At 45.4% G+C, this 14,319-nt stretch overlaps 1 protein-coding gene across 3 annotated transcripts in view; it reads right to left on the bottom strand.

Annotated features, from left to right (window-relative positions):
* The window catches only part of kdm6b (lysine (K)-specific demethylase 6B), a 59,129-nt gene that overhangs the window by 1,717 nt on the left and 43,093 nt on the right, over positions 1 to 14,319 (bottom strand). For 2 of the 3 annotated variants that reach the window (XM_015396960.1, XM_015396961.1), the window contains 19 exons: positions 12,963 to 13,051; positions 11,133 to 11,254; positions 10,906 to 11,029; positions 10,066 to 10,158; positions 8,517 to 8,793; positions 8,354 to 8,407; positions 8,052 to 8,222; positions 7,783 to 7,950; positions 7,147 to 7,689; positions 3,484 to 6,824; positions 3,244 to 3,370; positions 3,000 to 3,105; positions 1,752 to 2,052; positions 1,610 to 1,678; positions 1,290 to 1,438; positions 1,090 to 1,204; positions 810 to 997; positions 591 to 732; positions 372 to 498 (listed from right to left, as the gene is read on the bottom strand). In XM_015396960.1, the coding sequence (XP_015252446.1) occupies positions 372 to 498; positions 591 to 732; positions 810 to 997; positions 1,090 to 1,204; positions 1,290 to 1,438; positions 1,610 to 1,678; positions 1,752 to 2,052; positions 3,000 to 3,105; positions 3,244 to 3,370; positions 3,484 to 6,824; positions 7,147 to 7,689; positions 7,783 to 7,950; positions 8,052 to 8,222; positions 8,354 to 8,407; positions 8,517 to 8,793; positions 10,066 to 10,158; positions 10,906 to 11,024 (6,090 nt within the window). In that variant the 5' untranslated portion in view covers positions 11,025 to 11,029; positions 11,133 to 11,254; positions 12,963 to 13,051. The remainder of the gene's footprint in view (positions 1 to 371; positions 499 to 590; positions 733 to 809; positions 998 to 1,089; positions 1,205 to 1,289; positions 1,439 to 1,609; positions 1,679 to 1,751; positions 2,053 to 2,999; positions 3,106 to 3,243; positions 3,371 to 3,483; positions 6,825 to 7,146; positions 7,690 to 7,782; positions 7,951 to 8,051; positions 8,223 to 8,353; positions 8,408 to 8,516; positions 8,794 to 10,065; positions 10,159 to 10,905; positions 11,030 to 11,132; positions 11,255 to 12,962; positions 13,052 to 14,319) is intronic. The other variant, XM_015396962.1, reaches the window with a different exon arrangement.

Below are 14,319 nucleotides of genomic sequence, written 5' to 3'. Positions count from 1 at the left end.
CTTTATTGTGCCACAACGGGGGAAATTCACTCTCTGCATTTAACCCATCCCCTTGGGGAGCAGTGGCCACCATGGAGTGTGGGGTTTTTGGTCTTGCTCAGGGACACAGAGTGTGACTGTTAGGATCAAACAAGGTACTTGCAACCTTCTCAGAGCACAAGCGTACTGCTCTAAGCACTAGGCCCCACAATTAATTCACTTGCATAAAACAAGCTTTTTATTCTAACTTAAACAGATTGTTAATACAGCTTAAAGAAAACATAGGTCAAGATGTTTAATATGGAGAGGCAGAACTCCCTCCTCACTAGTACCTGGCAGCAATCCTCTTAAAATGTAAGAAAGTTCACTGTTAGTGTCTAATGAATACTCACGTCGCACTCATTGCAGTAGTAAGCGGGCTCATCTTTGACCCGACTCTGATAGGAAATCTTCTTCCCATCAGCTACCAGTTGGTCCCGTAGGATCTGGATGTGTTTCATGGACTGCAGCAGGCAGTGTCTGGGAAGAAAAGGAAAAAGGATGAATAAAAAAAACTTGCATTGTTTCTGAATTAAGTTTTTTTTCTTGCTTCTACTCATATCTGTCCTTACTTGATCATTTTATAGGTGTCTGGATCAGTGACCTTGATGGTGCGGGCCACATTCCAGGAAACATGAATCATAGGAACGATGGACTTGACCTTCTTCACCTCGTTCCACTCAAACCTCTCCAGAGCCAGCTGATACTGGTAGCCTGCGGGCGATATCAGGAGGAATGAGACAGGGTTGCAGATGCAATCTACATTCAGCAGCTAGATGGCGGCCTTTTACCGTTGAGAGGTCCCACGTTCCAGGCAATGTTGTTGCACCATCCCACAGCCTGCACCCAGTGGACAGTGCCAGCATTGATCCACACCAGGTCTCCGGGCCGCTGGATGAAACGATAAACAGGGATGTTGGCGTTGTACAGGTCCTCCAACACCGGCCACCAGGACCCTGTCAAGTAGTCCACTCCATGCCTGATGAGAAGAGGAAAAAAAATTTTATAACTGACAGTTTTTTTACAGAGATTTTTGGCTGCAAAAGCATCACGTTTTCTTCTTCTACTCACTTTTCACAGAAGTCGTTGATTGCCTCCCAGTAGTCTTCATGCACAGAGAACCACTCACAGTCTCCAGGGCCAATATTGATGTTAACTGAGCAGAAGTTATTATTTTCCTGGTGACCTGTGACACAAAAACTGTGTCTTAGTGGAAATGTCGGTTTATTGACAGAGGAAACTATTTTCTGCCATGTTTGAGTGTCGTTTACCAGGCGTCCGGCTACCGGGAACCTTCATGTAGAGCTGGACGGTGTTCATGCCCAAGATGGTGTGTCCAACATGGCTTAGCATGTTCCCGCTAGAGGCTACGCGCATAAATGCTGGAAGCTTCTGCAGCTCCTGAAGCTGGGCCTTCCACCTGAGCAGAGATAACAGATGTGAACTTTTAGCTTTGGTTTCATTGCAAACATCTGCATTTGTACATGAACTCATGGGCAGTGGCAAAGATATCCACCCAGAAATTTGATTGTAAAAAGTGTCACCAGAGAGGTGTGTTATTGAGTCAGGCTGACGTGTTGAATCTGCATACCTCTTTGGATCAGAGAGGTCGATATTGGTCCCAAATTTGATGATCTTCCCAACAGCTTTCTGCTCTCCACTGAGGAAAAAGTTTAGTATTAAAACACATTTCCAAACTACTCAACATTTATTACAGTTAAGACCACACATACTTGTTATTCTCTTTGGAGCCATCTTTGCTAGCATCAGCACCAACAGGCGGCTTCTTCTCCTCGTTTTCGTCCTCCTCCTCGCTGCCCTTCTCCTCCTGTAGACTCTCTTGGAAGCTGGAAGCCTGGTACTGAGCATACTTGGCGATGGTGGTGTAGGAGCGACTGCTCTCGCAGGGCCAAGTCTGACCGGTGCCGGTGGCATTCCAGTTCTCGTCTGCGGGCTGCTGCACCTGAGTCCTCACCTCAACGGCCTGGTCTGCGCTTGCTTCCACCAGAGACTTTGTGGAAAAAAGTCCCAAATCTTTAAAACAGAGAGAGGAAACGTTAAAAAATCATTGCATACGAAGTCAATATTTCTGTTATTTGAAGAAATGTCATCAGTAAAACAACATAGAAATAGCTACGACCTCAGGCTAAGCTTAACTTTAGGGGTGCAGGGGGCGCTCCTAAAGACTATCTATGACTCTGCTGTGGAGCAGTGGCTTATCTGTAGCTAATATCTCTGTTGGATAATGTCTCCCACCTCATGCATAAAGCGGTTGCAGAGCTGAAGAGCTCCTTCAGTGACAAACTGCTGCACCCTAAATGCACCAGTTAGCGTTATCACAGATCCTTCCTCCCAGCAGCTGGAAGATTTTATAACCATCTCCGTTCCCAATAACCTCAATAAGTTGTTACATTCATGCTGATCTTTGTACAGTGTTTGTCTTAGTCAGTTAAACAACATGCGGCTGTCATTTTTGCACACTTCTGGTGTTGCTGCTATTTTTCATTATATCCAATATCCATTAGTGTAAAAATGTCCAGAGCTGTTTATTGATTATGTATTCTCTAGATGAACAGTATTTATATTGTAAAAACACTGTAGAGTACAGTATTTTATTCATTTTCTTAACTCAGTTAATTATTCTGTTATTTTTGTACACTTCTTAAGGTCCAAAATTTGTATGACCACTTTTGCTATAATCTTTTGCTGCTGTAACGCCACAATTTCCCCATTGTGGGACAATAAAGGGATTTTCTATTCCATTCTATTCTAAGAAGAATATTTCCTGGGTTCAGCATCTACATAAAGTGTATCCCTCTGTGATTGAAATGGTGTTAAACTAATGTTTGTCCTCAAACTGCAGAGTGAGATATCTGAAATTTGGTTAAGTTGTTTGTATGGCTTTTAAGAATATCTTAATATTCTAAAATCAGTATCTGTTGGTAAAGCAGTTGTTTGCAGTTACGGGTTTCCTAACGTACTGAGTCGAAGAGATCCAGCCAGTCCCCTGATGACCGTAACAGGGTTCTTTGGGTCTGTGCAGAACTGCAGCAGAACTGGAGAGAAAGCATCTCTCTTGCTCTCCAACTGCAGAAAAGAAAAAAAGTGACATTTAGTGACCACAAGATGGCAGCACATGTAAACTTGACATCACCACAGTGTTCAGTTCAAAGAAGAATGAAATGACTATATAGCAGGTTAGATTATAGTGTGTTAAAGACATACGTAGATGCTGGGTGTAGGAGGGTTGAGTTTCTCTCTAGGGATGGGTTCATTTGTGCTTATTATGGGTTTGACGGAGAAGGCTTGAAGCAGATACGATTCCTTAAATTTCCCTTTGATACGAGCCGCCCTGGAAGAAAAGAAAATAAGACATTTGTGGATATATTTTTAGATAAAATTGTTAAACAAAACAAAAAGAGTAAGAACTTTGCTGAACTTCAACTGAAGTTAGAGCACACTTACTTGCAGGAGCGGATAATTTCGCTTGCAGTGTTCTTGATGCTGATTTCTGCTAGAGGTATCCTCTTCTCCTCCACCTCGGAGGCGATGAACGTCTCTCTGTCGCCGCTTTCCACCTTTATGAGCCGAATCTTCAGTTCCTTGGGCGGACCGTCCGACAGCGCCTTTAACTTCATCAGGTCTTTGGAGCCCAAAGAGGAGCCGCCGTCGGTGCCGTTCTTGTGCTCGGAAGACGTCTCCCCTGAACTGGAGGTCCATTCCACACGCTCCCCGGAAGAGCTACCATCTTTCCGTTTCTTTTTCTCTGATTCGCAACCAGCCCTGTCCTTCTCAGACTCCCGCCTCTGGAAATTGAGATCCCCCAGGATTCTGCGGTCCTTTTTCTCTTTGTGGCTCTTGCCATCTCTGTGGCGCTTGTGGCCGGAGCTGGACGAAGAGGAGGAAGAAGAGGCGTCGTCTCTCTTCTCTCTGTGCTTCTTCCTTTCCTTTTTGTCTTCATGCTTCCTGCTGCTGTGACCGTGCTTCCTTTTCTTGTCTTTGCGCTCCTTTTCTTTCTCAGGCTTGTGTCGGTCCTTGGACTTGCTACGGTGCTCGGGTCGATCGAGCAACTCTCGACGCAGCATGACCTCGCAGCTCTTCCCCAGCTCCTTCAGAGAAGACTCCGAGATGGTGGTCAGTTTGTGTTTATTCTTTATCACCTTGATGGGCTTTATGGTCTTCCTCTCTTCAGGAGAGTTTGGCCTCTCTTCCATCTCCCCCTCGTCCGTCCAGACATCGCTGTCCTCCGTTTTTAGTTTCTTGTCCTCCAGCAGTGACTGAGGGAAGGATTTCTGTTGTGGGACAGCCGGGCTGAATGGTGGACTTGTCGAATCAGATGTAGGAGAACCGCCTTGCTGCTGACGGCAGATATCGGGGCCTAGTGACAGCGAGGAAGAATATTTGATGCCAACCAGAGCTGAAGGAGGCGGTCTCCCGAAAGGTCCGCCTCGATAGGCATACTTCTGGCTGTCCAGCTCTGTTTCTTTAGCCTTAGACATACTGTTCATCCCCGTCTGATGGAGATGGGGTCTTTGAGGTGGCGGAGAACAAGATGGCGCTTCAGAATCCTCTTCAGATTCGTCATCAGCTTCGCTTTTGGTCTGCTCTGGGAAGCCGTAGAGTTTGGCCAGGTCACTATGGCGGTAATTTGTGTTCCCTACTCCCATTTCCATCTTTACAGTTGGCTTTCCGTGGCTCAGAGGAACATGCAGAGAAGCCTTATTGTAGTCCTCCTCTTCCTCGAGGGAAGACGTTCGGCTGCAAGGTGATGCCAGAGAGCCTTGGCGGCTAAGTACAGGGGGGCTGGGGTTAGATCCCAAATCTTCCTGGTGAGGCTGATGCTTAGTGGCTGGGATCAGATCCGGGGCGCACAGGTAGCTCTTGATGGGGTCAGTGCTTGGGATGAAGTTGTGGATGAGACCCGCCGGCTCCTTCTTTTCACCGATAAACATTTCCTCTTCTTTTTCAATCGATTCATCCAGCATTGCCATAATGTTAGCCAGACCGTCAGGGAGCATGGTGGCCATTTCAGAGGGCTCCTCCTCAAACTGAGCGCTGTCGGACTGGGCACCAGCGTTTTCCGTGCCCCGTTCAGTTGGCTGTGTGTTGTTGATCCCCCTGGCAGAGGCAGAGCTTGAGGATAAAGGCGGCAGGGGGAGGCTATCTCTAGAAAATGCCTGATAGAGCTTGGGCGGCTCTCGAATCGCCAAAGTAGGGAGATGGTGCTGGTCTCTATCCCTGCCGGAGTCTTTGGATTGGTTGGGTGCAGCTTGCATTGCTGGGGGCTTGTTGGGATATATGGGCTGGTTTATCCCTGAGGTATCAAGTGTTGATGTGGGATTAAATGCTGTGGCGGTGCCGCCGTTGCTCCACATCTCCCTCTGCCGCTGCTTCTCTCTAGCATACTCAGTCTGAGGTGTGAGTGGAGGGGGGCGGAGCCTCTCTGTGGGGTTGCTGGGGGTCTGGGCGGGCGGAGTGGGAGGTACACCACCGCGACTGAGCCAAGGGTACGGAGGAGACGCCTGGGAGGTGGAAGGTGGAGCACCAGAGGGGTTGGCAGGAACGGAGAGGGGAGGAGGAGGGGGCACAGTGGGGGGATTTCCCGAGAGGAGTCTCTCTAGGTTTTCAATAGCAGTTTGCTCTTTTCCTTTAGCACTGCGAAGACTTTCCTCCTTCTTTTGCTCCATCTTCTTCTCCTCTTCAAGTCTTCTCTTCTCCTCCTTCGCCCTCTCTATTTCCCTCTTCTTTCTTTCCTGCCTCTCAGCTTCCTTCCTCTTCCTCTCCTCTTCTTGTCTCTCCCACTCCTTCCTCTTCCTTTCTCGCTCTCTGTTTTCCCACTCTGTCTTCTTTCTTTCCTCCTCTTGCTTCTCCCACTCCCTTCTTTTTCTCTCCATCTCCATTTTTTCCAGCTCTCTTTTCTTCTCCTCTTCCCGTTTCCTCTGCCTCTCCTCCTCCAGCTTTCGCCTTATTTCCAACTCTCTCTTTTGCTTTGCCTCTTCTTTTTTCCTCTCCTGCTCCTCTCTTTCTCTCCTGCGCTGCTCCTCAGCTTGCATATGTCCCTCCAGCTCTGCGTCGAGCTTGTCCAAGACGTCTCCTATTGACTGCGGGGCAGAGGTTGAGGCTTGAGGAGTGGAGAAGGAGATCGGCTGATGATTCGGTCTGGATTCTTGAGGCGAGGTGTTGATAGAGGGAAGAGGAGCTGGGCAGTATGTCGTTGGGGAACTGGGGACAGGATTTGAATCTCTCCTTGTGATTACACTTTCCTCTCCCCGAGGGGCCCTAAAGGAGAACAAAGGAGAAGAAAATACAGGAGAAGGATGCTCCAGCTTCGGCTGAGCGTAGTATGGCATCTTCTCCTTGGTGGGCTGGGACTTTGTGGATTCCTGGTGTTGATGTTTATGGAGCTCATGGTGAGCAGCCTGACCTCTCTGGCAACTTGGCTGAAGCTGAGCACCTATTTCAGTTTTAGGGCTGTTGGAGCTTTGGGGCTTCGGATCCATCGATCCTCTCCAACTGTTCTGACCTGTGTGGCTGTTCCCAGAGCAACCAGTAGGGGGAGATGTAGACGCTGAAGAGACAGCCATGGTAACTCTGTCTGAGCTGCTGGTGTAGCGGCTGACACAGGAGGACAGGGACATGGGGATGTTTGTTGTGATGACAGGCGTCCGGGTGGGGTTGGTTGGGGGCACAGGGGGGATGACGTGACGGTGATGGTGGGGGGGACCTGAAAGCCGATCATCTATGACCTGATTGTGGCTCTGCTGGGGTTGAGGTAGCAGACCTGGAGGCGTGTAGACCACCGACGCCTGTGTGGAAAAAAAAGAAGAAAAACATAAAAGGTTTTGTCATTTTGATCCATTTGTTATTTTAAAGGAGTATTTCAGACAGAGAGACATTTTTAAGTGTGTATTGGTTTCATAACAGGAGTTCAAACATGTTAAAAAGGCAGTTTTAAATGACTATAGTGAATTCAAACTTCTTTAAAATAGGTAACGCATTTGATTTAGTCAACTTTGCAGGAAGTTGCTTCAATTTTAACTTAAGTTTAAAAAGTTTGTGAAGCAAGAATTCAGGAATAGACTTCCTGTGTATATCTGTAGACCCTCAACAGAAGATTAAATGACTCACCAGGGAATGACTGCTGGCCCCACTCTGGTATCTCCAAGCCTCACTGGGTCCACTTTGATGCTGAGGTACTGAGGTGCTGCTGACAGGAGGAAGGGGTGGGGGGGCACCCTGGTGTCGTAGCCCCGGGTGAGGCTGGAAGTGGCTGTAAGGCACACTGCTGCCGCTGCCGTTTTTGTTGCTGGTTGCAGAAGCGTTTGCTGGTGACGACTGACCTCTTACCCGATGATCTTTGTCTCCTCTGGTTGGAGTAGGTGGCGTGTGGCCTTCGCTGATTGGGCTTCTCTGGTTGTGAAGAGCACGGGACTCCACGGCCTGGCGGGACGGGCCAAGGTCCAGTTTTGAGCTCGGACTCGGGTAGGAGGAATGAGGGGAATGATGGTTGGCAGCCTGAGGTTGTAGCACATCTTTCTGGAGCTGAGGAGTACATCCCTGGTTGTAGCTTCCAGGAGAAGAGTTTGGAGGAGAGGAAGTGAGGTTTGAAGGGCTGGAGGATATAGGAGAGGCCTTTGAGGTGTAGCTGCACATCCCTTGTTTATTACTCTCCTGATAATCCAGAAGGAAACAATCCACCGTTAATTTACCACAAACGCAGTCCGAAATAAACAGAGAAAAGAAAATTCATTTAGCTGTTCAGACCTGATAATCTTGTGGATGTTTTCTGTCAGAAGTCTGGGGCTGCCAGAGGACGCCGTTGTCCTTATGAATGGGGTTCCAGAAAGCAGGCTTTGGGGGATGGTGGTGAGTTGGGGTCTGCGGTTGAGACGGTGACTGGCCAGAAAAATGATGCATCCCTGAGTTGGATACCTAAACACAGATGAGAACATTATAGACAACTAAAATCTGAGAAAGGTGAGGCGAACAATACAACCCTACACTGGAGGACAGGAGTTATAACTGCTGCGTACCTGATCCGAACTCTTTCTCCTCTTGCTGGGACTCGGGGTGTCCTCGACTGCCGGATGGGAGGGTATGTGCAGTGATGCTGGAGGAGTGTGTTGGATGACAGAGTGCTCCATCAGAGGAGGACCCGGTCTCTTCAGCTGACCCCCTGGCATCTTCCCTGGGTAGCCTCTCTGCTACGTACAGAAATGAAAGGCTCGCTTATTGACAGGCATATCTGAGAAGATTAACTAGAGCTAAAATCAGGTTCATCTTCTGTCTACTTGGATGAAGAAACAAGGCCACAGCCAATTAGGAAGGCTCCTACCTGGTGCACCTGAGCCCGCATCTCATCTCCCAGCAGTGGTGGACCCCGGGGATCCTGAAACCCCCAAAAAACCAAAGCAGATGATGAAACAAACAGAAAAAAACCCCCAAAGACTAATGTTTCTGAAAGTAGAAAGAGTGCGATATGGGTTCCCCCCCCTCACCTTCATCAGTGGGTTTGTTCGGTTAGGATGCAGATGTGGGTTGAAAAGGTGTGCACCGCTACCCGTGTAGCCGTTAAATAGACGCATGGCGTGGTCGCTGTGTAGGGACAGAACCTGGTGGGTGTGAGGGGGGTGGTGGGAGTCGAACTGCTGATCCCATACTCTGTGAGGAGGAGGGGGAGGATGAAGATGCTGGGGGGGAGGCCTCTGCTGCTCCCGGTGCATTCCTGGGAACATTGCTGGTGGGAGATCAAGCTTTTCACCTCCTCGCATCGGCCTGAACACGCAAAAAAACAAACATAATAGAAAGACTTACACCCCAGTACTTCAAATAACATTCAATATATAACAGATTTTATTCTATTATCCATCTGTAATCAAGTAGAGGCTTTGCACATCCTAAACAGTGTGTTTAAGCATCTCTGTTCAGTGTTGGTTGAAAAGTCAAAGTGAAGATCAGTATAAGTAGGGCCCTATAAAATTAAATTTTTTCCCAAATTCCGTTTTTTTCATTTAAATTTTAGAAAATTCCGTTTTTTCCATTTTAATTTTTGCGAATTCAGTTTTTTTTTACCCTTTACTGTTATTTCAGTTGTAAAAATAATGTGCTTTTAATGTTAATGATTAAAATGTACACAAATAAAATAGGAATGACCTTAAATTTATTGAGGTAAAAAAACACAATTACTCAGTACTTTTACTGCATGATGCAACATAACACTGCACTCTAAGTACTAACAAAATATTAATGGTTATGAACCAATCAATTAGCTTTTTCCAAGTAAAAAAAATAAAATGGGACCTCTCAATTTCAGAATTATAAAGTATTTCATAAAGAATCATATTTTCCAAACAGTAGATTAAAGTGCATAAAAAAACAAGGCAAAATACAGCAAGTATGTAAGCAAGTGTTTCTCAACTTTTTCGCCGAAAGCGGAGCTGTGGAGAGCCGCTTCGCCATTTTTTCAATGTTTTGATGGGGAAGGGTGAGCGGAAATGATGGAGCTGGAGGGGTTGTGTCGCCCAGATTTGCGTCCCCAGGTGTGCATTTCCCCCCCCCCGACGTACGCTCTTCTCCCACACAAAAACAGAATTTCATGTCAAATGTAGAAATTCCGCGTTAATTTGCCAATTCCGCGATTCCGTGATCGAGGAAATTATAGGGCCCTAGATAAGTGGTTCAGATTCTGACCTACGCATCTACAAACCCCATTCAGATGAGATTCCTGAAGATATGAAATAATAAAATCAATAGCTGCAAACCTCAGCCCCGACTCAGCGATCAGGCCTTCGCTGATATTAGCCTCTATACTGAAATTATTTCACAATTACTTTAGTTTATTTAAACAAAACTGATCCAGTAAATATATTACCTGGTTATTATTGTTTATTTTTAACTACTTTAAAAAAAATCAGTCAGTTTTAATGATGAATTGGCATTAAATAGTGAAAAGTGGAGGTGTTTCTTTAAAACTACTATCAACAACCTTCTGTTTGAAAGTGCAAAACGTCAATAACTTGAGTGGCCGTCATTAAAAAGAGATCTTACCCGTTACTTAAGTATTTACTGTGATGGTTTAAACCACCTAGTGCTGCTGGAGGTAGATGGGGAAGCTGCGGTTGGTTCATTGCAGGCGAACACCTAAATGAGGACAAGGAGCAATGAATTTAATCCCAATCCTAACAGACAGGCTAAAATCCTGCATCAAATTTTATGTTAGAAAGACGAACAGGAAAAAAAGCTGACTGTATCAATCTGACCCATCTATTTTATTTTATTTTTTCAACAAACCAACTGCCAAATCTAACAGAAAAATAATAAACTCTGCGTTATTGTGGCGCCAACTGTCTGCTTTAAATCCAACACTGTTTGCTGTGGATGCAGTTACTGAGGGAAAGAAACACGACCGGATGTTTGTTATTGTTGAAATGTTAAAAAAGTTAAAACCTCAAGGATCTTTATACAGTGCGTGGTAACCGTGCCACAGAAGTAAGGGAGGAAGAAGAGCAAAGAATCCAGGAGGGGAAAAAACGAGGATATGTGTGAATTGACGACAAAGGGATCCACAGGAACACAGCGCAGGAGCAAAGACAGTTGGTTTCAAATAATCTATTGAGCTTTGCTTGTATCATAAAGCTTTCTTTGGGTATGTATAGAAATCACCCACCACTGGATCCTGATTCATAACCACTTTGAGCTGCGCTGGTCGTTCAGCAGAACAGCTTAAAGAAACATTTCACTGGAGGAGGAAAAACTCTGGTCCCAGATCCAAATTCCAACTTCCCAGATAAAAAGCTTAAAGATTAAATCCCTTAGCTGCGAGTAAAGGTCAGAGCTGGCAGATTGCAAAACGCTAAGTGGTGTGTATGCGTTGTCTTGGTTACAAACCTGGCAGGTGGCTGCCAGGCGCGGCCGTTCACGGGAGGCCATTGCCCCCGGTTGAGTCCGTCCAGAGGGAAGGAGTCCCGTGTGCCTCGGCCGCTTAACTGCTCCACTGCGTGATGCATCCAGCCTGGGATTTACAAACATCCACCTCATTAACAAACACACACAGATACACCCCTCCAAAACATTTCTGTCTCTATTGCATTTATATCAACATGACCGTTACTCACCAGACTAGCTGTGTCCGTGAAGCCCTCCACTGCAGCACAGAGGGGGCCTCACTCCAACACTGAGAGAAGCTGCTACGTCCGACTCCCCTGACTTCTGCACCAGGAGCCTAAAAGCCAACAGGCTGCAGAGAGAAACAGAGGAGCCTGTGTGAGACTAACAGAGACTCATTGAAAAGTCAACAAATGCCACGGGCTCTCTCCATTATATGGAGTAGCTACAGAGAGACCGTGTTGTGTCAGCTGAGAGGGGAAGGGGTAAGAGAGACCCACAGGGGCAGATTAAATCCTGAAGATATGCAATGGCGACATTTCTCCTCCTAATAAAGCTCAAGTTAGATTTTTTCCCTTTGTCTGACACTGGTGTTATATGTTTGAGCCACTAGGAGGCAGCAGTTAGTTTAAATGGTGCAAATAGGGATTCTTTTTGAGGCCCAGATGGCTCAGCGGGGAGCTCACCTAGGAGGACGGATCTGGTGCTACTGTAATCCTAAACATGGAGGTTCTGATAGCGGGGAGAGACCAAGAGTGAGAGGCTTTGGTCACGTGCCAAGAGTGTGCAGCACTGGAAACGAGCCAAGCTGCACAGTGGCATCAGGCCTGTGCTCCTGTAGAGAAGCCTGGTCTCTCTTTTAACTGGATCTTTGTGTGTGTGTTCTGTGCATACACTAAAGTTTAATCTCATTACGGCAGGCGTGATAGAGATGAGGAGGGGGGGGAGCAAGCAGCGACAGACGGTCTGAACAGGATGGCAGGATAGATTAAGGAGAAGAGATGGAGCGGAGAGTGGGAAGAGTGCCATGAAAACACCCATACACCTTCCCTCACACACAAAGGAACACAGCGGAGGCGGAAACGCAGAGAAGATAGAACTCCATCGTTTTTTTTGACGCTGCAGAGTTAAAATACACTTGACAAGAAATAAAAATCCAGAGGAACCGCAGACTATAGACACGATGACGCTTCAGTATAGAAGTTATTCCTGATGAGAAATGCATGCAATGTTAGCCCCTTTAATCATCACATGATGTGTCAAATGGCGTCTTAGCTAGAAAGTCTCAAGGCATGCTTGTGTGCTTACATTGAGGCTGCAAGAGAGAGTATGATTGGTAGCTGATAACAGGAAGGTGGGACACATTAGAAAAGTAGCAGTTTAACCATTTTGGTTCTTGCAATTTCTGTCATGAAACATGCCGAGTATGGAGCTTTGGAGCCTTAGGGAAGGGTCTACATTGTCTAAGAAATGCACGCAGTCTGCTGCTATTGGAATGCACTTCCTGCTATGTTAAAAAGAAAAGAGACTGCTTAAAAGAGAATATTTTACATTGACTCTAATTTCTAAAATAATAAGCCTGATAAATTTAAAATCGACGCGTCTAGGTTAAAAATAAACCCCCCAAAAACTTTAATTTGAAACGAGCAATTGGATTCCTTTAGCTGCCTCTCTATGAAGAAGTTCGAAACACTGACTCACTGAGGGTTACTGCATCAGTTGGAGTGTATCAGATACACAATGAGGCTGTGAGTCACTCCTATTGCTCAGCAGAGCTCAGCACTCTTCCACTATTCTTCCCAAATTAGCCCGGGACATGCGTATTATGTTCCTCCTACCAGTTCCTCTCCTCGTCGTTCCTTCCTTCCACCAACTCGGGGCGTCTCTCTATTTAAAGCCTACTAGCTCCACACACAGACACATAAACAGGCCGCAGTCTCTATCTCATCCACTCCACACCGCAAAAGGATCAGGCTCCACCAGACACCGCTGTGGGGCCAAGATAGGCTGAAGTTAACAGTCAAGGCCGCACTGAAAGCAAACACTCCAGCTGGGCTCACCTTTCAGCGTTAGCACCGAGTTATTGATTCACAGTTCTGTTAAATCTCCTCTTCAGCTGCCAATCATCTCTCTGGTTTCTCCTTCAGACCTGGAAAACAGAAAATACTTTGTTGTCAAGCTGTCATAAAAACAGCATGAGGTCAGCAGGAACATTGAGGTGCTCTAGTCGGAAAAAGGAGGTGGGAGAGTTAATCAAAAACGTAATTTTATCCAATATTGGATACATTTTCACAATCTTAACCACATTTGTGGTAAAGCAGACTTTTTTAGAGAAGCTTTTCAGTTTAATTGTGTTGCCCTGCATGGTGGGAACTGAGAGGGTTCTATGTTTTTAGGAGCCGTCATTTCTAAACTCTAGAGCAGTCACTGACAATGGCAAATTCATTATAGTAGCTGCTGTCCAGGAAAAGTTTGACATAACGACTTGGATTAAATAAAAAGGATTAAAACTTCTTCCACCTTTAGCTAGCTTAGCAAAAGCACTAATCGGAGGTTAAACTTGCTGGCAAATGGGAGTTTCGTAGCTCTTGGGGAGTTCTCACGGTTATTCTGAAAAAGGTTTACATGCCACCAGCGGAGACTAAAATGCTTCCCGTTTTTCTATATTTCTGTGACTTTTTCTTTTTAAATCTTAATTAAACAAACATTTTATTTCTAACATGGAGGACTACAGTAATTAGTTTGTGAACTAAAAAGCCAGTTAATTGTGATTCCACGCCAAATGCACTGCAAAAACTATCAAAAATTAGTAAAAATGTCTTAAATTAAGTGTATTAACCCTTAATTTGAGCATATAAGATGATTTGCCAATGGAGTGAGTATTTTTACTCTTAAAATAAGGTAATTAGATATTTTGCACTTGATATAAGACAATGCAATTGTTTTTTTGTTATTTTAAATGTAAATTGTCTTGTTCCATTGGCAAAGTGTCTCACTTACATCCGTAATTCAAGACAAAATGCACGTATTTTAAGAAAAAATGACTTATTTTTTGCAGTGTGATGATCTACCTGAGCAGTTTGTGTGTTATTCGATTGTAATATAGACGGGCGATGAAATTGAGAATATAAGATGGTGTTGTTTGGCTACCATGATCGAGGTACACAAAGGATTGAAAAGGTTACAGTTGGAAAAGTGCTGTTTTTCACAACATCCATAAAGAAAAACAACAGTCAGCTCTCTGCAACATTAAAAACAAAGCAAAAATTGGAAGAAATTCTGATTTCAGAAATGTTTGTTTCATTTTCTTCCCCATAGGAATTGTATAATTTCTTCTACTTTTATACTTAAGCACAAAACTGTACCAAATAAAAATACTTTCTAATCATATTAATTAAACAAACTGGTTAACTGGTG

Source organism: Cyprinodon variegatus, unplaced genomic scaffold, assembly GCF_000732505.1.
Source record: "Cyprinodon variegatus isolate N-32 unplaced genomic scaffold, C_variegatus-1.0 Scaffold831, whole genome shotgun sequence".
Taxonomy (NCBI): Eukaryota; Metazoa; Chordata; class Actinopteri; order Cyprinodontiformes; family Cyprinodontidae; genus Cyprinodon; species Cyprinodon variegatus.
This window is presented reverse-complemented; position numbering and strand designations above follow the sequence as displayed.